Source organism: Halichoerus grypus, chromosome 5 (assembly GCF_964656455.1).
Source record: "Halichoerus grypus chromosome 5, mHalGry1.hap1.1, whole genome shotgun sequence".
Classification (NCBI taxonomy): domain Eukaryota; kingdom Metazoa; phylum Chordata; class Mammalia; order Carnivora; family Phocidae; genus Halichoerus; species Halichoerus grypus.
The window spans coordinates 7,842,871-7,869,603 of record NC_135716.1 but is presented as its reverse complement, the minus strand read 5'-3'; the positions used below and the strand labels follow the sequence as shown (position 1 = coordinate 7,869,603).

General features: G+C 45.9%; 1 protein-coding gene across 7 annotated transcripts in view; it reads right to left on the bottom strand.

The window, feature by feature from the left end:
* ZFAT (zinc finger and AT-hook domain containing) overlaps positions 1 to 26,733 on the bottom strand; it is a 199,637-nt gene that overhangs the window by 97,585 nt on the left and 75,319 nt on the right. For all 7 annotated transcript variants that reach the window (XR_013447667.1, XM_036086345.2, XM_078071973.1 and 4 more), the window contains 2 exons: positions 20,447 to 21,897; positions 19,439 to 19,671 (listed from right to left, as the gene is read on the bottom strand). Coding sequence is in view for 6 of the 7 variants with exons in the window: in XM_036086345.2 (XP_035942238.1) it covers positions 19,439 to 19,671; positions 20,447 to 21,897 (1,684 nt within the window). In the remaining variant the exon portion in view is untranslated. The remainder of the gene's footprint in view (positions 1 to 19,438; positions 19,672 to 20,446; positions 21,898 to 26,733) is intronic.

Below are 26,733 nucleotides of genomic sequence, written 5' to 3'. Positions count from 1 at the left end.
TTCAGATGGGAGGGGTGGGCAGAAAGCACAGAGCTCTGTGTGCGAGTTTGCTCCTGCCCACCATTACCGTCCCCGACAGGGACGACAACCAAATGAGGCAGCATTAGTGCAAGCTCACCAAGCATAGAAACACCCACAAACCTACAACAAGCTGCGGAGTGTGACCTATGTTAACAAATTGCACGAGCCCACAAGCAACGCAGGCCCGTGACTGCAAGGAAAGGTTTCGGGCAGTGTGTGTTCCGGAGGATGTTAACAGTCCCTGCTGACCTGGATATACAGGCGCACAAATTCCCACCATTTACTGAGCATCTACGAGGAGCTCAGTCTTGCACCGAGTGCTCCCCATGTCATGGTCAATGAGTAAGTCACCCCAAAATGCAGTCTACTCACACGCTCACACCAATAAATAATGATAGCAACAACAGTGACCATTTAAGAACTTACTCATGCAGCGTGCTGCGCTCTACGTACCACACCCTATGCAGCATTTGAGAAGCTGTCCAAGGTTCACACCACACCCAGAGAGTAGAGGTGGGTGTCCAAACCAGACCTCTGTACTCCAGAGTTCCTGCTCCTATAAAACAGTGACTAGGAGTATGGACTCAGGGCTTCGAGTCCTTATGTTCAAATCCTGGTTTCACCACTTATTAGGGGGGAACTTTGGACAAGTAACTTCACCTGTCAATGCCCTAGTTTCTTCATATGTAAAATGGCAATAAAAACGGCCTCCTTGCTAGAAGGAAAAAGGAAATTAAAAACACATAAAGTGGACTTCCAATTTCCAGTCCAGCACATAAGAAGCTTGGAAGTCCATCCTAACAACAAATGAAATGTTGGACAAACTGAAAAAATAACTCTTCTTAATCCATAAGAGACATGAGGCCACAGGGCAAACCACTGCCCCCCAAGCTGGAGAGAATGCAGAGAATCACAACTTCTTGGAGCACAAACTCACAGGCAGAAACCTCTCTGTGAACCAGGACCAGAGCAGGGAAACTAGGACTGGAACTAACGAGCTGCCAGAAGCTTGCTGTGGATAACTTTTGTGAGTTTTGCCTCTAGGAGCTCAACCTTGTACCGACATGAGTATCAGAGAAAAACCCACACTTCCGCTTCCAGCAAGGAGAAGGGAAAAGGAACCATTTTAAAATACACCACAGTATTCTATTCCTCTTAACGAGGCCAGCCTCCAGGTAGGAATAAAGATGGCAGAGGAGTAGGGGACCGTATTTCAACTGGTCCCCGGAATTGAGCTGGATATCTACCAGACCACTCTGAGCACCCACGAAATCAGCCTGAGATGTAAGAAGATCCGGATCTCCACAAACAGAATATCGCGAGCAGTTGGTTTCGAGGTACAAAGCAGGGAGCCATGATTCCCTGGGCAGATGGATAAACAGCAGCAGGAGGGAGCCTGGCCGTGGGGATCCTACACCGCCGGTGAGCGACAGCCTCGTGCACTGGGGACGGGGCACAGACTCGCAGACCAGTAGCGGCAGGGAAAAGACTTTAGGGCAGCCCCCGGGGCGGAAACCCGGAGTGGCGGGGTCGCACGTGCGAACTGGGAGCGGCTGGCCATTTTAGAAGCACAAAGGGCAGAGATGTGCCCTGACCTGGAGGCAGGACTGGGAGCACTGCGGAGGGGTGCACAACCCAGGACGCTGCAGTTTATGGCAGCACAGACAGAAACGGAGACAGTGTGGCCTGGAGAGCTCACTGAAGAACAGACTGCGATCTCTCTGCTCTGAGGCAGAGGGTTGGAAACGGTCTCTTCTGCTCTGACTCGCGGAAGAGACGCGGAAAGCCTCCAGGGAAAGCCCCCAGGGAACAAAAGCCCCAAAAAACTGATTCCCACTGAGCCAATCCCCCGTGCCAGGGGGGCAAGGGCAACTCTGCCCAAACAGGGTTACCTGAGTAACAGCACAACAGGCCCCACCCCCAGAAGACAGGCTGGGAGAACAAGAGGTCAGCAACCCTAAGGTCCCTAGAAAACAAGAGCATCTTGCTTGGGTTGTGGTCAATAATTTGGACTCTATAAATTCCCTCAACCACCCCTCAACAGACTGACTAGCAGGAGGAACCCCCAAAATAGGAAAGACTCAGAGATTATGACTTATGCCGCAGATTTACAAATGGATGCAGATATAACCAACATGTCGGAGATGGAATTCAGGCTAGCAATTGTGAAGACAATAGCTAGAATGGAGAAATCAATTAATGGCAACATAGAGTCTCTAAGGGCAGAAATGAAAGCTGAATTGGCAGAACTTAAAAACGCTATCAATGAGATCCAATCCAATCTAGATAATCTAACAGCTAGGGTAAGTGAGGCAGAAGAACGAATAAGCAACCTGGAAGACAATATAATAGATAAAAAGGGAAAAGAGGAGGCCAGGCAAAAACAACTCAGAATCCATGAAAACAGAATCAGAGAAATAAGCAGCACCATGAAGTGTTCCAGTGTCAGAATAATTGGAATCCCGGAGGGAGTGGAGAGAGAGAGAGAGGACTAGAAGATGTATTTGAGCAAATCGTATCTGAGAACTTCCCTAATCTGGGGAATGAAACAAACATTCGTCTCCTAGAGGCAGAGAGGAGCCCTCCCAAGATCAAGGAAAACAGGCCAACACCCCGGCATGTAATAGTAAAACTTGCAAATCTTAGAACCAAGGAAACCATCTTAAGGGCAGTTAGAGGGAAGAGATTCCTTACGTACAGAGGGAGGAACATCAGAATAACGTCAAACCTATCCACACAGACCTGGCAAGCCAGAAAGGCCTGGCAAGACATATTCAGGGTACTAAATGAGAAGAACATGTAGCCAAGAATACTTTATCCAGCAAGGCTGTCATTCAGAATGGATGGAGAGATGCAGAGCTTCCAAGACTGGCAGAAACTGAAAGAATATGTGACCACTACGCCGGCCCTGCAAGAAATATTAAGGGGGGTTCTATAAAAGGAGAAAGACCCCAAGAGTGATATACAACAGAAATTTACAGGGACAATCTATAAAAACAACATCTTCACAAGCAACATGATGACAATTAATTCATATCTTTCAATAATCACTCTCAACGTGAATGGCCTAAACGCTCCCATAAAACGGCACAGGGTTGCAGATTGGATAAAAAGACAGGACCCATCCATATGCTGTCTACAAGAGACTCATTTTGAACCTAAAGACACATCCAGACTGAAAGTGAAGGGATGGAGATCCATCTTCCATGCCAGCGGACCTCAAAAGAAAGCTGGGGTAGCAATTCTTATATCAGACAAATTAGATTTAAACTAAAGTCTGTAGTTAGAGACACAGAAGGACACTATATCATTCTTAAAGGGTCTATCCAACAAGAAGATCTAACAATTGTAAATATCTATGCCCCCAACATGGGAGCAGCCATCGACATAAGCCAACTGTTAACCAAAATAAAGAGTCATATTGATAACAATATGTTAATTGTAGGAGACCTCAATACTCCACTCTCAGCAATGGACAGATCATCTAAGCAGAAAATCAACAAAGAAACAAGAGTTTTGAATGACACACTGGACCAGATGGACCTCATAGATATATACAGAACATTCCACCCAAAACAACAGAAAACTCATTCTTCTCGAGCGCACATGAACTTTCTCCAGAATAGACCACATACTGGGTCACAAATCAGGTCTCAACTGATACCAAAAGACTGAGATTATTTCTCAGACCACAATGCTTTAAAACTGGAACTCAATCACAAGAAAAAATTTGGCAGAAATTCAAACACTTGGAAGCTAAAGACCACTCTGCTCAAGAATGTTTGGGTCAACCAGGAAATCAAAGAACTTAAACAATTCATGGAAATCAGTAAGAATGAAAACACATCGGTCCAAAACCTATGGGATACTGCAAAGGCGGTCCTAAAGGGGAAATACATAGCCATCCAAGCCTCACTCAAAAAAACAGAAAATAGAAAAATCCCGAATTCACCAACTAACTCTACACCTTAAAGAACTAGAGAAAAAGAAACAAACGATGCCTAAGCTACGCATTAGAAGAGAAATAATTAAAATTAGAGCAGAAATCAATGAAGTAGAAACAAGAAACACAGGAGATCAGACCAACGAAACTAGAAGTTGGTTCTTTGAAAGAATTAATAAGATCAATGAACCACTGGCCAGACTTATCCAAAAGAAAAGAGAAAGGACCCAAATTAATTAAATTATGAAAGAAAAGGGAGAGATCACGACTAACACCAAGGAAATAGAAACAATTATTAGAAATTATTATCAACAACTATATGCGAATAAACTGAGCAATCTGGATGAAATGGATGCCTTCCTAGAAACCTATAAGCTGCCAAGACTGAAACAGGAAAAAACTGACAACCTGAACAGGCCAATAACCAGTAAGGAGATTGAAGCAGTGATCAAAAACCTCCCAAAAAACAAGAGTCCAGGGCCTGATGGATTCCCTGGGGAATTCCACCAAATATTCAAAGAAGAAATAATACCTATTCTGCTGAATCTGTTTCAAAAAAACAGAAACAGAAGGAAAACTTCCAAACTCATTCTCTGAGGCCAGCATTACCTTAATCCCCAAACCAGGCAAAGACCCCATCAAAAAGGAGAATTTCAGACCAATATGCCTGATGAATATGGATTCCAAAATCCTCAACAAAATCCTTGCTAATAGGATCCAACAATAAATTAAAAGGTTCATCCACCACAACCAAGTGGGATTTATCCCCGGGATGCAAGGGTGGTTCAACATTCGTAAATCAATCAGTGTGATAGAACACATTAATAAGAGGAGAGAGAAGAACCATATGGTCCTCTCAGTTGATGCAGAAAAAGCATTTGACAAAATACAGCATCCTTTCCTGATTAAAACCCTTCAGAGTATAGGGATAGAGGGAACATTCCTCAAGTTCATAAAATCCATCTATGAAAAACCCATAGCGAATATCATCCTCAATGGGGAAAAGCTGAGAGCCTTTCCCTTAAGATCAGGAACACATCAAGATGCCCACTTTCGCCACTATTGTTCAACATAGTAGTAGAAGTCCTAGCAACAGCAATCAGACAACAAAAAGAAATAAAAGGCATTCAAATTGGCAAAGAAGTAGTCAAACTCTCTTTTTGCAGATGACATGATACTTTATATGGAAAACCCAAAGACTCCACCCCAAATTACTAGAACTCATACAGCAATTCAATAATGTGGCAGAATACAAAATCAATGCACAGCAATCAGTTGCTTTCTTATACACAAACAACGCAACTGTAGAAAGAGAAATTAGAGAAACGATTCCATTTACAATAGCACCAAAAACCGTAAGATACCTCAGAATAAACCTAACCAAAGAGGTAAAGGATCTATACTCCAGGAACTACAGAACACTCATGAACGAAATTGAAGAAGACACAAAAAGATGGAAAAATATTCCATGCTCATGGATCGGAAGAATAAACATTGTTAAAATGTCTATGCTACCCAGAGCAATCTATACCTTCAATGCCATCCTGATCAAAATTCCAATGACATTTTTCAGCGTGCTAGAACAAACAATCCTAAAATTTGTATGGAATCAGAAAAGACCCCGAATCGCCAAGGAAATGTTGAAAAAGAAAAACAAAGCTGGGGGCATCACGTTGCCCGATTTCAAGCTATATTACAAAGCTGTGATCACCAAGACAGCATGGGACTGACACAAAAAGAGACATATAGACCAATGGAACAAGAATAAAGAACCCAGATATGGACCCTCAACTCTATGGTCAAATAATCTGCGACAAAGCAGGAAAAAACATGCAATGGAAAAAAGACAGTCTCTTCAATAAATGGTGCTGGGAAAATTGGACAGCCACATGCAGAAGAATGAAACTCGACCATTCTCTAACACCATACACAAAGATAAACTCAAACTGGATGAAAGACCTCAATGTGAGACAGGAATCTATCAAAATCCTAGAGGAGAACATAGGCAGTAACCTCTTTGACATCGGCCACAGCAACTTCTTTCAAGATACATCTCCAAAAGCTAGTGAAACAAAAGCAAAAATGAACTTTCGGGACTTCATCAAGATAAAAAGCTTCTGCACAGCAAAGGAAACAGTCAATAAAACAAAGAGGCAACCCACAGGATGGGAGAAGATATTTGCAAATGACACTACAGATAAAGGGCTGGTATCCAAGATCTATAAAGAACTTCTCAAACTCAACACCCAAAAAACAAATAATCAAGTCAAAAAATGGGCAGAAGATATGAAAAGACCCTTCTCTGAAGAAGACACACAAATGGCTAACAGACACATGAAAAAATGTTCATCATCATTAGCCATCAGGGAAATTCAAATCAAAACGACACTGAGATACCACCTTACACCAGTTAGAATGGCAAAAATGGACAGGGAAAGAAACAACAAATGTTGGAGAGGTTGTGGAGAAAGGGGAACCCTCCTACACTGTTGGTGGGAATGCAAGTTGGTACAGCCACTTTGGAAAACAGTGTGGAGGTTCCTCAAAAAGTTAAAAATAGAGCTACCTTATGACCCAGCAATTGCACTCCTGGGTATTTATCCCAAAGACACAGATAGAGTGAAAAGAAGGGCCATATGCACCCCAATGTTCATAGCAGCAATGTCCGCAATTGCCAAACTGTGGAAAGAGCCAAGACGCCCTTCAACAGATGAATGGATAAAGAACATGTGGTCCATATATACAATGGAATATTACTCAGCCATCAGAAAGGATGAATAACCAACTTTTACATCAACATGGTTGGGACTGGAGGAGATTATGCTAAGTGAAATAAGTCAAGCAGAGAAAGTCAATTATCATATGGTTTCACTTATTTGTGGAACATAAGGAATAGCATGGAGGACATTAGGAGAAGGAAGGGAAAAATGAAGCGGGGGGAAATCGGAGGGAGAGATGAACCATGAGAGCCTACGGACTCTGAGAAACAAACAGGGTTTTAGAGGGGAGGGGAGAGGGGGGATTGGTTAGCCCGGTGATGGGTATTAAGGAGGGCACGTACTGCATGGAGCACTGGGTGTTACATGAAAACAATGGATCGTGGATCACATCAAAAACTAATGACGTATTGTATGGTGACTAACATAACATAATAAAATTTTAAATAAATAAATAAATAAATAAATAAAAATAAAATAAAAACAAGGCCAGTCTCCAGGGGAAACCAATTAACCACAGCCTAACCTGCTGGGGTATTATCGGAGACAAAGCTACCTGGGGGAAGGGAAATGCCCACCTCCAGCCTCCTACTACATCCTTCCATGTGTGAGAAAGAACGTACCCAAACCCAGACCACTTTAGCCAGCCTTCCCCACCTAAAGGGGCTGGAAAAAAAACCGAGAAACACTGGAGAAGTTCATGTCCAGGGGCAGAGGCTCACCGAGAGACTGAGACCTAATCACAGGATTATAAAAGGATCCCCCTCCCCCAAACCTTACCAATACATTAATAAAAGCCTATTACAGTTCCTTGTACCCAGTACATCCTGTCCAGCTGTAAAGGAAGAAAAAAATTACAAGACACACTAAAAGGCAAAACACACAGTTTGAAGAGACAGAGCAAGCATCAGAACCAGACTCAGATTTGGCAAGGATCCTGGGATTATCAGACTGAACATTTAAAACAACTCTGATGCACATGTTCAGGGCTCTGCTGGATGAAGCAGATAGCAGGCAAGAGACATTGCCCACAATGAAAGCAGAGACATGAAAATTCTCAGAAAGAACCAACAAAGAAATGCTAGAGATCAAAACCACTGCAACAGAAGTGAAGAATGCCTCTGAGATGGGAGTAGTAAGAGACTGGCCACAGCTGAGGAAAGAATTTCTGAGCTTAGGGATATCTCCAAAGAAGCCTCTAAAACTGAAAAGCAGGCAGGAAAGAAGACTGATGGAAACAGAAGAGAGCATCCAAGGATTGTGGAACTACAGAAGTAATATGCATGTAGTGAGAATATGAGAAGAAGAAGAAAGAGATAAAGGAACTGAAGAAATATTTGAAACGATAATGACTACGAATTTCCCTAATAGGATGTCAAATGCCAAAACAGATCCAAAAAGCTCAGAGAACACCAAATAGGAATAATACCAAATAAACTACACCTATCATGTTCAAACTACAGTAAACCAAAGTTAATGAAAAATTATTGAATGAAGGCAGGGTTGGCGGGGAGGACACCTTATCTCTAGAGGAGCAAAGATAAGAATTATACCCAACTTCTCAGAAACCATGCAAGCAAGAAGAGAACAGAGTGAAATATTTACAGGCCTGAAAGAAAAGAACACCAACCCAGAATTCTGTGCCCTGCAAAAGTATCCTTCAAAAATAAAGGAGAAATAAAGACTTTCTCGGACAAACAAAAATTGAAGGAATTTTTTACCACTAAGACCTGTCTTACAAGAAATATCAAAACAAGATAAAGTCAGAAACTTGATCTGCATAAAGGAAGTTAGAGCACTGGAAAAGGAAGAAGTGAAGGTAAAATAAAAACTTTTATTTATCTTAATCTTAATTGATCTAACAAAGTTTGCTCAAAATAATAATAGCAACAAGGTATTCAATAATATATGCTCTCTATATACATATGCTTATACAAAAGTGAAATAAATATCAACAATGATACAAGGGGTACAAAGAAGGAATAAGGATTATTCTGTTATTACAAGGTACTTAAACTATCCATAAAGTGGAACAGTGCTATTTGAAAATCAACTTGGATTATATATAAATGTATACCACAAGTTCTATGGTAACCACCAGAAAAAATTTTAAAAAAAAGTACAAGTAATATACTAAGAAAGGAGAGAAGATGAAACCATATAAAGTGCGGAATTACAGCTACAAATGAGGGGTGCCTGGGTGGCTCAGTCAGTTACGTGTCTGTCTTTGGCTCAGGTCAAGGTCTCAGGGTCCTGGGATCAAGCCCCTTGTTGGGCTCCCTGCCCAGTGAAGAGTCTGCTTGTCCTTCTGACCCTCCCCCTGCTCGTGCTCTCTGTCTCAGAAAAATTAAATCTTTAAAAAATAAATAAAACTACAAACGGCAGAAAAGAAAAAGACTGGAACACAAAGGAACATAGAACAAGGGCAACAAATAGAAAATACTAACAAATATGATCAATATTAATTCAACTATATCAATAATCACTTTGACTACCAGTGATCTAAATGTACCAATTAAAAGACAGAGACTGCCAAGCTGGATCAAGAAACAAGATTCAACTATATGTTGGCTGTAAGAAAACCCCTGTAAATTTAAAGACACATGCAGATTAAAAGGAAATTATACCATGCTAACACTAATCAAAAGAAAGGGGAAGTAGCTTTATTAATTTCAGACAGAACAGACTCCAAGGATAATTATCATTTATAAAAAGGGACACAACATAATGTTGAAGGGGTCATTCTCCAAGAAGACATAATAATCCTTAACATGTATGCATCTAACAACAGAGTCACAAAGCATGAGGTAAAAACGGGTAGAATGGCAAGGAGAAAAAGATGAATCCATTACTTTAGTTGGAGACTTCAATGCCCCTCTCTCAGAAATGGACAGATCCAGCAGGCAGAAAATCAGTGAGGACACAGTTGAATTCAACAACACCATCAATCAACTGGGTATAATTGACATCTATAGACAACTTCATTCAACAACAGCAGAATACACATTCTTCTCAAGGTCACATAGAACATTTGCCAAAATAGACCACATTCTGGGCCATAAAACAGCCCTCAACAAATTGAAAAGAATAGAAATCATACAGAGTCTGCTCACAGACCCCCCCCCAAAAAAAATAAAAATAAACTAGTAATCAATAACAGAAAGATAGCTGGACTATCTCAAAATATGTACAAATTAAACAATATACTTTTAAAAACACAAGTTGAAGAAATCTCAAGAAAATTTTTTTTAATTTTAACTAAATAAAAATGAAAACACAAGTTATCAAAATCTATGAAAAGAAACGAAAGCTGTATTTAGAGGAAAATTTATATTAACATTGAATGTATAATATTAGAAAAGAAGAAAGACCTAAAATCAACCATCTAAGCTTCCACCTTAGGAAGGCAGAAAAAGATGAGTAAATAAAATCCAGATTAAGTGGAAAAAAAAAATTGAAATTAGAGCAGAAACCAAATAAATTAAAAATCGGAAATTACAAATACCATATGATTTCACTCATATGTGAAATTTAAGAAACAGATGAACATAGGGGAGGGGACTAAAAAAGAGAGAAGGAGACAAACCATAGGAGACAATTAACTATAGAGAACAAACTAAGGTTGCTAGAGGGAGGTGTGGGGGGGATGGGCTAGATGGGTAAAGGGTATTAAGGAAGGCACTTGTTGTGATGAGCACCGGGTGTTATATGTAAGTGACGAATCAATAAATCCTACTCCTGAAACCAATATTATACGATATGTTAACTAACTAGAATTTAAATAAAAACTTGAGAATACATACATACATACATACAGGAAATCAACAAAGAAAAATCAACAAAACCAAAACCTAACTCTTTGAAAAGATCAATAAAATCATTAAGCCTCTAACCAGGCTAATAGGCAAGAGAGAGGCCACAAGTTACTAATAGAAGAAATGAAAAGGGGGACTTACTACTGAAAAGGGGGACATACCACAGATCCCCTGAACCTTAAAAAGATAGTAAAGGAATACCATGAATAAGTTTATGGCCACAAATTTGACAACGTAGATGAAACAGACAAATTCTTTAAAAGACACAATCTGCCAAAACTCACAAAGAAATAATCATGATGATCCTATCTCTATTAAAGAAATGGCATCAAAAATTAATACTGTTCCAAAACAAGAGGTGCCTGGGTGGCTCAGTTAGTTGAGCATCTGACTCTTGGTTTTGGCTCAGGTCATGAACTCAGGGTCGTGAGATCAAGCCCCGCCTCAGGCTCAACGCTTAGTGAGGAGTCCGCTTAAGATTCTCTCTCCCTCTCCCTCTGCCTCTCCCCTCACTCATGTGCACTCTCTCAAAATAAATAAATCTTTAAAAAAAAAATAATAATAATCTTCTAAAACAAAAAGTACCAAGCCCAGATGTGTCCACCAGTGAATTCTACCAAACATGTAATTATACCAATTCTCTACAATCTCTTTTAGAAAACAGAAGCAGAATTAAACTTCCTAACTCATTCTACAAAGGCCAGCATCACCCTAATACCAAAAGCAGACAAGGACATTACAAGAAAAGTAAATTACAGGCCAATATCTCTCATGAACAGAGATGCAAAAATCCTCAGCAAAACATTAGCACATCGAACCCAACAATGTGTAAAAAGAACCATACACCACAACCAAATGGGATTTATCCCTGGTAGCCAAGGCTGATTCAACATTCTAAAATCAAATAATAAATCCATCACACCAGTAGGATAAGAAATAAAAATCACATGCTCACATCAATAGAAACATAAGAATTTGATAAAATCCAACATCCATTCATGATACACAATCTCAGTAAACTAGGAAGAGGTGAGAACTTCCTCAACTTGATAAAGATTATCTATAAAACACTTACAGCTAACATTATACTTAATGATAGAAACTAGAAGTTTTCCCACTAAGATTAGAAACAAATCAAGGACCTGTTTACTAAGTGAAAGAAGCCGATGTGAAAAGGCTCCAGACTCTATGATTCCAACTCTACGACATTCTGGAAAAATCAGAACCATGAAGACAGCAAAGGATCCACAGTGGCCAGAATGTGGGGGAAAGAAAGGGATGAACAGGTGGAGCGAGGAGGATTTTAGGGCGGTGAAACTCGTCTGCACGATGCAGTAACGATGAATGCATGTCATTATACATTTGTCCACACCCACAGAACGTACACCACCAAGAGTGACCCTGAATGTAAACTCTGGACTCTGGGTGTTACTCGTGTGTTAGTGTCCGTTCATGGACTGTAACAAAGGTACCACTGTGGTGTGGGATGTCAACAGTGGGGTAGGCTGTGCCTGTTTGGGGACAACGAAATCTCTGGACTTTCTGGTCAATCTTCAGCGAACCTAAAACTGTTCTAAAAAATAAAATTTATTAAGAGATAGCACACATAAAGTGCTTAGAATGGAGCCTGGCGCTCAATAAATTTGACAGAGGTCGCTGATGTGGCTGCAGCCTTGCTAATGCAGCTCGGCCTCAGCTAAAAGTCCTTCTTGTGGAATCTCCAAGCGGGGGATCTGAGTGAGCGCCCTCCAAAGCCCTTTGTGGATTAGCTGCTGCTGTTGCAGGACAGCTCCAGAGAGGGTGTTCCCTGGAGCACACTTCAGAGAACGGTACTTAGTATTCAAAAACAAAAACAACACCTAACAAAAGTCCCTCTGGACCATCAGTCTGGCTGCATGTCCCACCAAACACCTGGGTTCCAAGCGATGCCTGCCAAGCTCAGGTGTCCAGGCAGCTCTCGTGACACTGTCCTGAGCTTCGTGCCTAGCCAATGCCACAGACTTCCACCCAGGCTACGCTGTGGGCTCAGGCCTTCTCAAGGTGCTCCCGTCACTGTCCTCCTCTGCCCTTGACCCTTCCAGGTCACCCCATCACTCCCTGAGTCTGCACACAGGAACTCGTGCTCACAGGCCATGTCTGAAAGATGCCCTGGACCTGGCGGGCATCCTGGTGGAGGATGTCACCACCCCCGCCTGCCCCCAGTGCCCTCATCAGCAGAGATGATGGATGCATTCAGCAGGGCTTTGAAAGAGTTTACAGTCCTCTCCCCTAAGTCCTTGCTATTTGTTTTTTTTTTTTCTTTTAATCTCTGATAGTCTGAAAGCAATTTATCTTAGAGCTTATCTGGTCCCCTCATTTCTTGATGCCTTTGAAGACTGTCAGAAGGACACAGGCAGCAGGACACAGGCGGCAGGAGGAGGGGGCACTCTTAGGACTCATTTATTTATTTATTTTTTCCAAGCCTCAGTTCTGTACCAGAGATGAAAACCCAAACTGACACAGCAAACTTAAAATGAGTGGCTGTTAAAAGTGTTCCTGGCAAAGACGGAGAGTAAGAGGCCCGCGCAGTAATGACAGTCAAGGAGCCCAGCCCTCGGAGTTTGTTTGAGCCAGTGGAAATGGCCTTCAAAGCAACAAAGGACCCTTTGAAAAAAGAAAGGCATCAGCAGGAGTCTGGGGTGTGGGGTGCGGGCATTGCCCCAGGGCTCAGGCTCAGGCCCCCCGCTTTACCCCTGGGTGGACTCCGCCTTGGTCTATAGCTTCTAGGGCAGGTGCCTTGGCCCCCAAAGCAACTGGGCAGTTCTCAAGTCTGAAACTAGCAGTGAGTGGAGAATATCAAGCCTGCCCCCGGCCACCAAGTGTATTAACTACCAGGTAAGTACTACTCCTATAAAATATGTGAGTCAAGTTTAAAAAATAGGGTGGGAGATTCAACTCTGAACAATCTCTCATGAATAAAAGCATGGTGATGGTGTCCGCTGTCCTCCGTGGACTCACTCACTCATTCCTCAGACCTTCCAAAGGCCCCTGTTATGTGCCAGGCATTGCACTGAGGACAGAGGTATGAGACACTGGCCCTGCGTCCAGGGGCCCATGAGCTAGTGAGAGCTGCCACCACACAGAGGCAGAGAAGGTGACACTGAAACTGTGACTGATTTGAACTAGAAAAAAAGCCTGCCCCCTCCCTGCCCCACCACAGAAAAAAAAAAGAAAGAAAGAAAAAACAAAAAAACCCAAACATGTTCCTTTTGGGATTTCGACTCAAGGACCCCGCCGTCCATTGAAAGCAGTTGTTTTGCCAAGCGAGCCCCTTCAATCCTAGACCCCCGCCTTGCTCACAGAAAGCTGCATTTTAGACGCAGGAAGCTCTGGGAGCCCGAGGTCTCTAGCACTGTGGATACGCGCCCAGACGGGGCCACACAGAAACAAACTGGTCTGTAACCACGGAACAAAAAAAAAAAAGATGAATCCGTTGATTTCCAGAAAGATATTGGAGGTAGCTCCCTCTACTTTCTCTGTGCTTGGCTGGCAACATGTTACTTTACTTCCAGCAAGTATGAGTAAGATGTTTTAAATGTGTGTACCCTTGTGGCCAAAAACAGAGCACACATTTTTCAAAGGCAGGGACCAAGAGCTAATCTAAAACGTGTGTTGAGAGACCATCCCGCCCTGGACAGACGGATGCTCCTCCGCACCCCGCTACTACCACCACCACCCCCCCCCAACTAAGAAGAAGGACGAGCTGGCGCAGACCGGCCACTCCCCTGTGCACCTGGACCTGTGCTGAGTCCCTCACAAACACCATCTCACTAAATTCCCACAACAACCCGGAGGCGCTTCACAGACCAGGTCATCAGAGAAGTGAGGAAGTGAAGCCACACCCTACAGGTGGTCGTGTTAGCAGGTGACACCAAAACGTGCCCTGTCCCCAGGGCGGGCGTGTGACTGCTACACGTGCCCTCAGATCAGATGGTCTTCTTAGAAGGAGCGCAAGCTGGAGATGAAGTGAAAGACTGACATACCGTGAGCATCCACCATATGCTCCATTTCCTACCATTTCAAATGTATCTATCAGGAGGGACCCAAGGGGCAGATTCCCAGGTCCCCCTCAAATTAGTGGAGGCATGAGCCCAGCAACCTCTCACCCCCATGCGATTCTGACTCAGGAAGTCATGAATTACATCAGCTGGGTCAGTAACATAAACTTATTTAGAGGGACCCACAGGAGGTCACCCATTTAACACTGCCATCTGGAACACACAAGCACACACACTGATACATAAACATATTGAAACATGGAAAACGGGGGCACCTGAGTGGCTCAGTCAGTTAAGCATCTGACTCTTGGTTTCGGCTCGGGTCATGATCTCAGGGTCATGAGATCGAGCCCCGTATTGGGCTCTGTGCAGAGTGTGGAGTTTGCTTGAGATTCTCTCTCTCCCCCCTCTGCTTCTCCCTCTCCCCCCACCAAGCCCGCGCCCATGCTCTCTCTCTCTCTCTAAAACAAGTAAATCTTGAAACATGGAAACAAAGGTCTCAGAAAACAACACTTAACCTCGGGTAGAGATGCCTAATGCTAGTAATTTCTATTTTATTCTATGGCATTTCATTTTTTAAGAGATACTTACTAGTTGTGACCCACTAAACTGTTCCACAACTAAACTGTTTCATGGCCCAGGACCTGTGGACCGCAAAAACTGATCTGGGTGTTCCACACATTTTCTAATGTACATGCCATGACCTTGACAGGCCAGAGATGGTACCTAATTTTCATGTTACAAATGAGAAAGCGGAGGCTCAGCAAATGCCCAAGATCACGGAGGTGGACATGGGGTCTGAGCTACAGCCCACCAGAGCCCAAAGCCCCTGGCATTACAGATGTTCTTTGAGTCTCCCCTGCACAAACTCTGCACAGTGCTGTAGAAAGGGGGCTTGCTCGGCAACATCATTAACTACCACCCTTGGCTGGCTCTCCACATTCCCCTGATGCTAATATAGCCCTGACTGTACGTCACACCACCTAGTTCTTCAGGAGAGAGAGGATGTGGTGGGAGAGACCATGCTAAATGTACTCACGCCTTCTGATCACTGAGTGCATCATTAGCAAAGGCATGCTTAAGAGTCACAGAAATAGGAAACTCAGCCAAATTATCCCAGGGTCCTATTGCAACTAGAATGGACCTGGATGGAGGCCCATTTGGGGTGGCGCAGGGGTTCAATTTAAAATTTCCTTAATTTTGCACTGCATGGGAATCAGTTGGATCAAATGCCAAAGTACAGCCAGACTTTTAACACACCTGGCCCATCTCTCCGGGGCACAACCAAGCCCCAGGCTGATGTGAGGTCACAACAGCACCACTCTCCCAAGCCAGGTAGACCCTTCCCTGACCAGAGTCCTCTGTTCAGCACCTTTACATCATGAAGCTCATTCGTGTTACCCTCACCACAACCCTAAGAAAGCAGGGTATATACTCACTCTGCCATTATTTATAAATTGCATGATCCCCTTTATACAAAATCTCCAGCCAGGCCAATCCATGGAACTAGAAAGCAGATTAGCAGCTGCCTAGGGCTTGGGGAAGGGGAAAGTAAGCAATGCTAGCTAGCAGAAGATCTCCCCACCAGGTCAACATTTCCCTGGTAACTTCAGCTTCATTCCAGAAATAATTTACAGGCTCAAAAGACAAATGTTGTCTAAACTCCAAATACTAGAACCTGTTTTCATAAATGATGCCATCTAACTACGTTGGCAAATGAGTCTGCTTGCTTCATGGAAACGTTTTCAATATCCTGGTATAAACACAAAAGGCTTCCCCGCGGTGTGTGCTGCCTACTCTGCTGGGAGCTCCCCCCTTGCCACTCCCTTGGCCAAATCCTACTCATCAAGCTCAGAACCCCTCCTTCAGGCAGCCCTCCTTTACCTTTACCTTGACCTCTCCGGGGCAGTGTGGGAGGGGAAGGGCACTTTGTGTTGGCCTCACTTAGCGTGCCTTATTGCTATGCTGTCCTCTTATTTAGCATCCCCCACTCCCCGAAACAGAGCATCTTGAAGGCAGACGGGGGTCATACTCATGTCTGAAATCCCAATGCCTGGCTCGCAGAGGATGGCGCCTCTAGCTTACGTCAGCGAGCTTCAGGGCACCAGGAGCACATTCACCTTTAAAAGTGCCTCAAATGGAAGAACTGCAAACATCAGGGAGGGGAATCACACTTTAACAACTTCTAAGAAAACGTGAGTGTTGATGAGAATCAGGATAACGCCCAGTGTTTACAAAATCAGCAGAGTCATGCTCCCTTATTCCCGCTCCTCTCTCAGGGAACTCTCAGGGACGTTCTGTTATCATAGCACGAGATACAGCACAGAAAGTATCCACGCAGCCCCTGCTCTCATGGGACAAAGTCGACCTCCAGCACGTTCCTTCCAACGGTGTGCAAGTGTCCAAGAGACCTGCCAGAGGGGCATGGCTGACATTCACGACCGTCTGCCCTGACCAAAGCGTGACCAGGGGCGAGCTACCAAATGACTGTGCAGAAGGCTCCTGATCTGCCCTGCGGAGGAAACACTCCCACCTCCTGGAGGGGGCACGAGAATTATGAAAGGGGGGCCCGGACCACAGGATGAGAACCGACACCGTCACCCCCCTTTCCCCTACACGCCTTCTCAAGTGTCAACACTGCAGACACAGCCTCTCTGAAGGAAGATTCACAACCACAGAAAGTTGAAAAGAGAAGCTTCTTGAAATGCCGGTTCATCAAGGGGCGCCTGGGTGGCTCAGTCATTATGCGTCTGCCTTCAGCTCAAGTCATGATCTCAGGGTCCTGGGATCGAGCCCCGCCCGCATCGGGCTCCCTGCTCGGCGGGAAGCCTGCTTCTCCCTCTCCCACTCCCCCTGCTTGTGTTCCCTCTCTCGCTGTGTCTCTCTCTGTCAAATAAATAAATAAAACCTTTAAAAAAATAAAATAAATTAAATAAATAAATAAATGCTGGTTTATCAAGATAAATGAAACCATATGAAATCGGGGCTTAAGATCTTAGGACGTGTCCCCGACGGGCCCTGCTGACCATGAGGACCAGGGATGTGGCCAGGAGGCTGAGCACCAGCATCCAGAGGCAAGAAAATGCCTGGGCTGGACCTGAGTCCCTCTGACACACACCGACAGACAAGAGAAAAACAGTCCCACACACTGAAGGGCTCCTACAACTTCCTCTTCTGTGTCAGCCTTCAGCCTCTGTTTCAAAGTCTCTCGATGCAGAGCAACAAGTCCCCAAATGATAAGTAGAATAAATACTAGCAATTCTAATAGTGACACATGGTGCTTATTCGATTTCAGGCTTCCTTCTGAGACATTTACGTATATTCTCTCACCTCACCCTCCCGAGGATCAGTAACCTGAGGCACAGGGCAGTTACATGACTCATCTTGAAGTCCGATGCATGCCAATCGGGGAAGCCAGAGCTAAAACCCACAGTCTGGTTCCTGGTCTTAACTGCTACACCCCAAGGCTGCCCCCAGCACCCTGTCCCCATGTTGGCCGCCCTCCCACTTGACTTCATATGCGTTTCTAGCAAAGTTATCGTAATGATTTCTGTCACCCCAGTGTCCCCCGCCCTGAGACAGTACTGGACGCACGACCAATCTAACAGCAATTCTGTAAGGAAATAGGAAGAGCCTGCCTTCGTGCCCTACTCAGAAAGAGAGAGAAACAGGCGCTAAGAGGTCCCAGGTGACAGGCAGTAGCGGGCACAGGGTTGACAACACAATCACTGAGCTAGGTTCTTGCCAGAACATTCCACCTTATCCTCCCAGGAACCCGGGAGAGCTATATGCAGAAACAAACATACACTGTGTCTGCAAGCATGTATCAAACGTGTGTATGCAAATGTGTGCACATGTGTGTATAATACATATATATGTAGATATATACGTGCATATATATGTAGATATACGTGTATGTGTAGAATATGAATATATACTTTTTCATATATACTACATACAGAAGGCTGCCAAGTCTCAGAAAGGACATGTGATTTGCCCCAACAGCCACAGTCCGTATGAGTGCTGGAGACAGTATCGGCAGGCATCTAACCCCGAAGCACGGGCCCTGACCCACCCCACTGCTCCTACAACACCCCGACTTCACCCGGAGTGACAAAGCGCCACGACGTGAATGATTTCCGCGCCAGAACACAGTGGAAGCACACAGTGGAGGCACACCAAGTTTCCGAAGCCTCCTTCTGTGCTGTCTGGGGTATAAAAAGGAATGCCATTAAAGCAGAACCACACCTGGGGCCGGGGGGGGCCTCCTTTATAACCTGCAGAAGGCTCAAATCACATCGGCTGTCAGCCCCTTGAGTGACGTGAGAATTTGCAAAAATAAACAGTCACTCATTATGTTACATCATCTTCCACCAAAGAGTTAAACACGTTTTACCGTTATGAATATTAACAGCCCCTTGGATTAAATTATCATTTTTTTTTTTTTAAATAAAAATGCTTCACAATCTCTCGCAAGGAGTTGACAACCAACCCCACAAGAGGACGGCAGCGGTCATCACTGTTTCGCGCGTTCTCCCCGTGAACCCAACACTGCCTACTGCTTCCCAGGCACTATCGAACTGAGCTCTTATTACTAGTACCTCTGTTATTAATAACTCTTTATAACGTAGTTTAACAAATCCTTGCTTTATTTCTACTCTGCAGATCTTCAGTAGTTTTTCTCTGATGCTGAAAATTCTGCACAGAGAGGAAATTTGTTCAACCGAATCATCCTGCGACATCTGAGACTCTCCCTGCTAAAGGAATCCTGGGGTGAAGCATTCTGGGAAGCGAGGAGCCTGCTTGCGTGCTGGGCCCCAGGAAGCAGGATGGTGCCACACGCACCAAGGCTAGAAAGCGGTGAGCACCCGGGGTGGATGGCGCAGCCGCGGACTTGCTACTTACCAGCTCCGTGTGAACTTTCAGATGCGCCTGCAGCTTGTATTTATCTGGAGTGTTGTAGTCACAGCCGTCGGTGGGGCACTTCAGCAAGATGTTACTGTGTTTCTGAACGACATGGCGCTTAAGGCAGTTTTTGGTGATGGAGGAATAATGGCACTGGGAGCAATGGTACAGGTGTTCCCGCGTGTGGGTGCGCACGTGCATGTCAAAGTGCACCTGGTACCAAAAAAGTTTGCCTAAAAAAACATCGTCACGTGAGAACGAGGACATTTCTTTTATACTGAATTTGATTTTCCTGTTATGATTTTTTTTTTTTACTATTCTATTTAGCTCCCTCTCCAGCCTGTCCAGGTCACCCTTCACACCTTCCTTACTTCCGTCTGCAAATTACTATTCAGGCGGGAGGTTGTAGACCTTAAGGGTGCTGCTACGTCTGCATGATGTCAGAGCTGGGAGGACGGAAACAGTGCTTGCTGAGGACCAAGGACAGCACTGAAGAGGGCTGTGCGCATGCGTAAGCCAGAGTCTCTACACTCTACTGACACCCGGGCCAGAGCCAGGCCTCCTACGGCCAGGGCCTCCAGCTCTCCGGGAGACTCAGAGACCAGGCCTGCACCGTGAGCCAGAAGGGCTCTATTCGGGGCTCCCTACAGAGAGCTGCGCTGACAAGGCCACAACTTCAGCTACACTTTACCTGTCGTGTGCCAGGAGAACAATTCTCCTTCGTTCCCGTTCTGGCAGAGGGCGTGGGGTAAACGGCTGCACACGCCGGACCACGCCGGTGAGGCTAACTGTCCAGTCCCCCTGGCTGCCTCCACAAAGACTGCACGTGCTAAATGGCAGCACCCGTTGCTATCTACAGATGAAGAAGGTAGCTCATTTAGAAGCGGCTCTTTGCAAAGAGACATGAGCTCGAATCAAACACGAGGGGACCCAAAGCAAGCTGGGGACGGGCGGGGCTGCCGGGAACGGAGCTCAACCGGCTGCTTGCCCAGCTCTGCCTCTCCTTACCACAGTATTCACACTCCAGGTCCCCGTACACCTTCCGGATCCTCTCACACAAACCGGTGTTCATCCGTCTCTTCTGTAAACCATCCAGGATCTTCATGAACGCGCTGATGCCTGCCCGGTGCTCAGAGGCAGGCGTGCAAGAGTCAGGCTGGGGCAGGGCCAGGTACCCTGCACCCGCTACCAGAGCAGGGTCTGAGGCCTCACCTGGGTTTGACCTGAGACACTTACTAGGGTCTGGTCCCTCGGGTGGGGGGGCGGCCACTTCCTGCCCCACCCCCGGGGGGCTCTCAGCACCCCGCATGTCCTGGTTTGCTTCTGCGCTTCTGGCCTCAGACAGCAGTGGTGTGACTTCTTGGCCCTGAGTCTGGGAGGAGGCTCTGTGCGGGGCATCCAAGGTCTCCTCGGGAGCAGCGTGAGCCTCGGCAGAGGAGGTATCATTCTTCAACAAAAACCGATCGGAAACCACCGAGTGCGAATGAAGTTCCGCAGAGTCCACAGCAGCTTCCAGCTCACAGGGTGGCAGGGAAGCGCTTTCGGCCTGGGGGGTGGCTAAGTGCACAGGAGAGGCAGGCTCTTCCACAGAGGCTTCCGGCTCCTTCCGTCCCTCCTCAGGCTGAGCATCTCCGGAGCAGGCCGCCTCCTTGGGCGCATTCACCCCCTGGAACACAAACTCTTCTTCTGCCAGCTGCAGCTGGCCCCCCAAGGCTTCCTGCTGGATGTCCCCGCCAGGCTCCAGGAGGCAGAAGCTCTGGTTGATGGAGCTGGTGAAGACCCCGGTCTCCTGCGCGGCCCCATGCGCCTCGCGGATGTGGGCACGCAGCCGGATGGAGCTGACGAACTTCTTGAGGCATATGGCACAGACGTACACGAAGGGGTGCTTCCTGACGTGCAGCTCCAGCGCCTGGTACTTGGTGGCTCCGTGGCCACAGAGCTCACAGGCAAAGGGCCACTTGTCCCCATGCACCAGCATGTGGCGGTCACGGTCCAGCTCGTTCTTGAACTTGCGCTCGCAGATGTGGCAATCGTAAAGCAGCTGCCGCTTGCCCTCCCTGGTCATGAGGCAGAGCTCCTCCAGGGCCTCCTTGACCTTCTTGTCCTGGGGGTCGTGTGCGTCTCGGATGTGCTTGATGAGGTTCTTGACGTCCGAGTACTTCTTCTTGCAGAAGCGGCAGTGCTGCTTGATCTTCTTGTGCACGCGCTCGATGTGCACCTTGAGGTGGCCCTTGCTCAGGCAGGTGAAAGAGCAGTAGTCGCAGGCGAACTTCTCGCCGGTGTGCTTGCGCAGGTGCACGTTGAGGTTGGCCTTGATGGCGCTGGCGTAGCTGCACTGGGGGCACTTGTAGGGCTTCTCGTTGGTGTGGATCCTCAGGTGGGCCTGCAGTGAGTGCTTGAACTTGAAGACTTTGTTGCAGTACTCACAAGTGAAGATCTTGAGCTGGGTGGGCCCTAGCCTAGAAACAGACGACAGCACCGTTACCGTGGGAGACGCTGCACCTCCCTAAGGACCTTGGATTCCTTCTTAGGAACCCAACACCAAAGGCTCACAGTCAACTAAATGGCCCTGTGCAGGACCGCGGGGCCAAGTATGGGTCCCTGTTCTTCAGGGGCTCCCAGTGTGGGGGACAGCAGACAGGTCAGCACCTGGTTGCACGCCAGGGTGGCCAGTGTGGACAGGAACACGTGCGGGGACAAAGAGAAAGAGACATCTAACCTGCACTGGGCAGTTGGGCAACGCTGAAGAGGAGATGTCTGAGTTGAGGCTTGCAGAACAAGATGAGGGAGGCAAGAGGAGAGAGAGGGAAGAGGGATGCGTCATTCATAACGTACACAATGACCAGCTGTGCCCCAAAGCTGACCTGGATGTATTCCGGCTATGTGACCAGTCATCACGGAATGAGCTCCGACGGCTCCGTCAGACCAGATACGATCTGCTTGGGTCTGTTCCACAGCTGCAACAATGCACGCTTGCCCGCCCGTTCAACCAGCTGTTGGGGGGAGCCCTCTGCCCTTTGCTGCCACTCATCAGTGAAAGTCCCGTCCAGGGCAAGTGAACTAGCCTATCTGACTGGGCACCTGGCCGTCGTGAGCTAAGCTCCGTGCCTGCCCTTCTGGTGACAAAGGGTCTGCCAGTGGGGGGGGGGGGGCAAGTGCTCGGCTAGGAGGGCCTGCGTGCGCCTGGCCAGCAGCAATCAAGGACTTCGGGGGGGGGGGGCGGGCAGTGGAGGTGGTCAGGTGCCCAGGAACGGGAACCTGTGTGTTGATGTGCATCACGCTATGTCCCCCGCAACTCCATCAGTAACCGAGCTGATGCTCCAGTCCCCATCGCCCTCCTCCTTCACCACAGCTAGTTCAGCACTCACACGGAGAAAAGAAGACTGCTGTTCAACTGCCGTCCATTAACCTCACAAACCACTTATCAATGACTGTCATCTAAGAATACCTGCCAATGTGTTTCAGGCACTGTGTCAGATTTTGTGTATGTGATGGAGAATAAAAGCATGGTCTGCCTCATGGATCCTTTCTCTTTCAATATGGTAATGAGTATGAGATGGTCGTAACAGCTAATACTGAGTAGGTGGTACTCCAAACCCTACTGGTACACCCATTATAAGGATGACAAAACAGAGTCTCTGCCCCAGGTTATACAATGAGTAAGTGGTGAAGCCAGGACTGGACCCGAAGCAGACTGAGCCTCTAGAGCCTGCACATTGCTCCTCGTCCTCTATAACGCCTGCAAACAGCACACCCACCACTCCCCTCCCCAGTGTGACCGCACGCACTGAGAAGGCCCCCTGTATGGGGCTTCCAGTGCCTGGAACAGCCCTGCCTTGCTTCTGGAATCAGTGAATGATGGTCACCAAAGAACTGCAGCAAGCAGCAGGGACAGGAATTGGCAGATGAGCCAGACAAGTAGGTGAGGCTTCCTCTCCTCCACAGCTGCTCCCTCTGGACATATGTCCAGGTTGTCAAAGATCCTCAGAAACACTGATCATCACTAAGTGCTGTTAATCAGACACCATTAGGCTGTATCCACTGTAACTGCAAAGTCTATATTTATGGAACTATCCATACAACTAGATTTGATCAACACAGGTTGCCTTGTCTTTAAATTAAAAATATTTAAATCGAAGGGGCGGAGCAAAATGGTGGAGGAGTAGGAGACATGGATTTCGTCTGGCCTCAGGAATTCAGCTGGGTAGGGATCAAACCATTCTGAACACCTACAAAGTCAACAGGAGATCGAAGAAAAGAATAGCAACAACTCTCTGAACAGAAAAGCGACCGCTTTATGGAAGGTAGGATGTGCGGAGAAGTGAATCCAAGAAAATATTCGGGAGGATAGACGGCGGGGGAGGGGCCTCCGTCGGCCACTTCTGGCAAGCGATAGACCCGCAGAGCACAAAACTGGAACTTTTAGAAGTCTGCTCCGCTGAGGGACGTCTCTCCAGTGGCTAAGCAGGGGGTGGAACCCTCGCGGGACAGTGTGGTCTCAGGACCCTCGGGGTCACAGAAAGACCGGGGGTGCCTGAGTGCGGCAGAGCTCCCAGGTATCAGAGCGGGGAAGCCGGCTGCAGAGACGGAGCCAAGGCGCGGGCTCTCAGCTCGGGGTTGCCATAAACCGTGATCCGCAGCACAGTCGGGCCACTGCTCCTCCAGCAGGGACCCAAGAAGCGACAGATCCGGGGACACTCCCCTTCCTCCCCCGGGAGGAGAGGTGCGGGAGCGCACCGCAGGGATCTGCTGGGTTTGGAGACTCCACCCGGGGTCGGGTGCCAGAGACAGAAACGCTTGGTCACAGGCCGGGTGAGCACGGAGTGCGGCCAGAGACCAGGGAGACGGGAGTGATTGACTGCTTTTCTCTGGGGGCTCACTGAGGAGCAGGGCCCCGAGTTCTTGGCTCCTCTGGGGCAGAGATTGGGAGGCCGCCATTTTCACTCTCCGCCTCCAAAGCTGTACGGAAAGCTTGCAGGGAACAAAAGCTCCGGAGAGCAAACCCGAGCAGATTACTTAGCCCGGACGGGCAAGGGCAGGGCAATTCCACCTCCGGCAAAGACATTTGGGAACCACGGCAACAGGCCCCTCCCCCAGGAGATCAGCGAGAACAGCCAGCCAAGACCAGGATTACCGATCAATGGGAACGGCAGAACTCCAGAGCTAGGGGAATACTGCACATAGAATCCATGGCTTTTTTACCATGATTCTTTAGTCTTTCAAAGTTAATTTTTTTTTAACTGTCTTTCTTTGAGTTTTTCTTTTTCCCTTTTTCAACCAAAATCTTATCAATCCCTTTTTTAAAAAATATTTTTATTTTTCATTTTAAGAGTCATATTCTATCCCTTCATAGCAGTTACCCTTATTTTTGGCATATATATATAAGTTGTTCTCTCTTTAAAATTTTGAGATACAGTTTCTTCTAACAGATCAAAATATACCCTAAATCTCTAGTGTATGGTTTTGTTCTAGTCTCCTACCTGATCACATTCTCTCCTTTTTTTTTAATCCTCTTCTTTCTTTTTTCAACTTCTTATCAATTCCTTTTATAAAATTTTTTATAATTTTCATCTTTACAGTCATATTCCATCCCTGCATCATATCAACCCTTATTTTTGTACATATATAAGTTTTCTTTCTTTAAAATTTTGGGAGGCACTTTCTTCTAACAGACCAAAATACACCCAAAATCTACTGTATGGCACTCATCTATGCCCCAGCCTGATCATATCTGATCATACTCTGTTTTTTATTGTTTTGTTCTGTTTTTGTTTGTTTTTATCTTTTTCTTTTTCTTTTTTCTTTCTTTCCCTTTCTTTTCCCCTGGTTTCAGGTCTTTTCTGATTTGTTTAGAGTATATTTTGTGGGGACATTGTTACCCTGTTAGCATTTTGTTCTCTCATTCACATATTCTCCTCTGGACAAAATGACAAGACGGAAAAAATCACCTCAACAAAAAGAACAAGAGGCAATACCGATTGCCAGGGACCTACTCAATACGGACATTAGTACGATGTCGGATCCAGAGTTCAGAATCATCACTTTAAAGATACTAGCTGGGCTTGAAAAAAGCATAGAAGTTATTACAGAAACCCTTTCTGGAGAAATAAAAGAACTGAAATCTAACCAAGTCGAAATCAAAAAGGCTATTAATGAGGTGCAATAAAAAATGGGGGTGCTAACTGCTAGGATAAATGAGGCAGAAGAAAGAATCAGTGAGATAGAAGACCAAATGATGGAAAATAAAGAAGCTGAGAAAAAGAGAGATAAACAACTACTGGATCACGAGGGCAGAATTCGAGAGAGAAGCGATACCATAAGATGAAACAACATTAGAGAAATTGGGATCCCAGAAGAAGAAGAAAGAGAGAGGGGGGCAGAAGGTATAATGGAGCAAATTATAGCAAGAACTTCCCTAATTTGGGGAAGGAAACAGGCATCAAAATCCAGGAGGCACAGAGAACCCCTCTCAAAATCAATAAAAATAGGTCAACACCCCAACATCTAATAGTAAAACTTACAAGTCTCAGAGACAAAGAGAAAATCCTGAAAGCAGCTCGGGAGAAGAGATCTGTAACCTACAATGGTAGAAACATAGACTGGCAACAGACCTATCCACAGAGACCTGGCAGGCCAGAAAGGACTGGCAGGATATATTCAGAGCACTAAATGAGAAAAATATGCAGCCAAGAATACTATATCCAGCTAGGCTGTCCTTGAAAATAGAAGGAGAGATAAAAAGCTTCCAGGACAAACAAAAACTAAAAGAATTTGCAAACACGAAACCAGCCCTACAAGAAATAATGAAAGGGGTCCTCTAAGCAAAGAGAGAACCTAAAAGCAACATAGACCAGAAAGGAACACAGACAATATACAGTAACAGTCACCTTACAGGCAATACAATGGTACTAAATTCATATCTTTCAATAGTTACCCTGATTGTAAATGGGCTAAATGCCCCAATCAAAAGACACAGGCTACCAGATTGGATTAAAAAACAAGACCCATCGATATGCTGTCTGCAAGAGACTCATTTTAGACCCAAAGACACCCCCAGATTGAAAGTGAGGGGGTGGAAAACTATTTACCATGCTAATGGACAACAAAAGAAAGCTGGAGTGGCAATCCTTTTATCAGACAAATTAGATTTTAAACCAAAGACTGTAATAAGACATGAGGAAGGACACTATATCCTACTTAAAGGGTCTATCCAACAAGAAGATCTAACAATTGTAAATATCTATGCCCCTAACGTGGGAATGGCCAATTATACAAGGCAATTAATAACAAAAGCA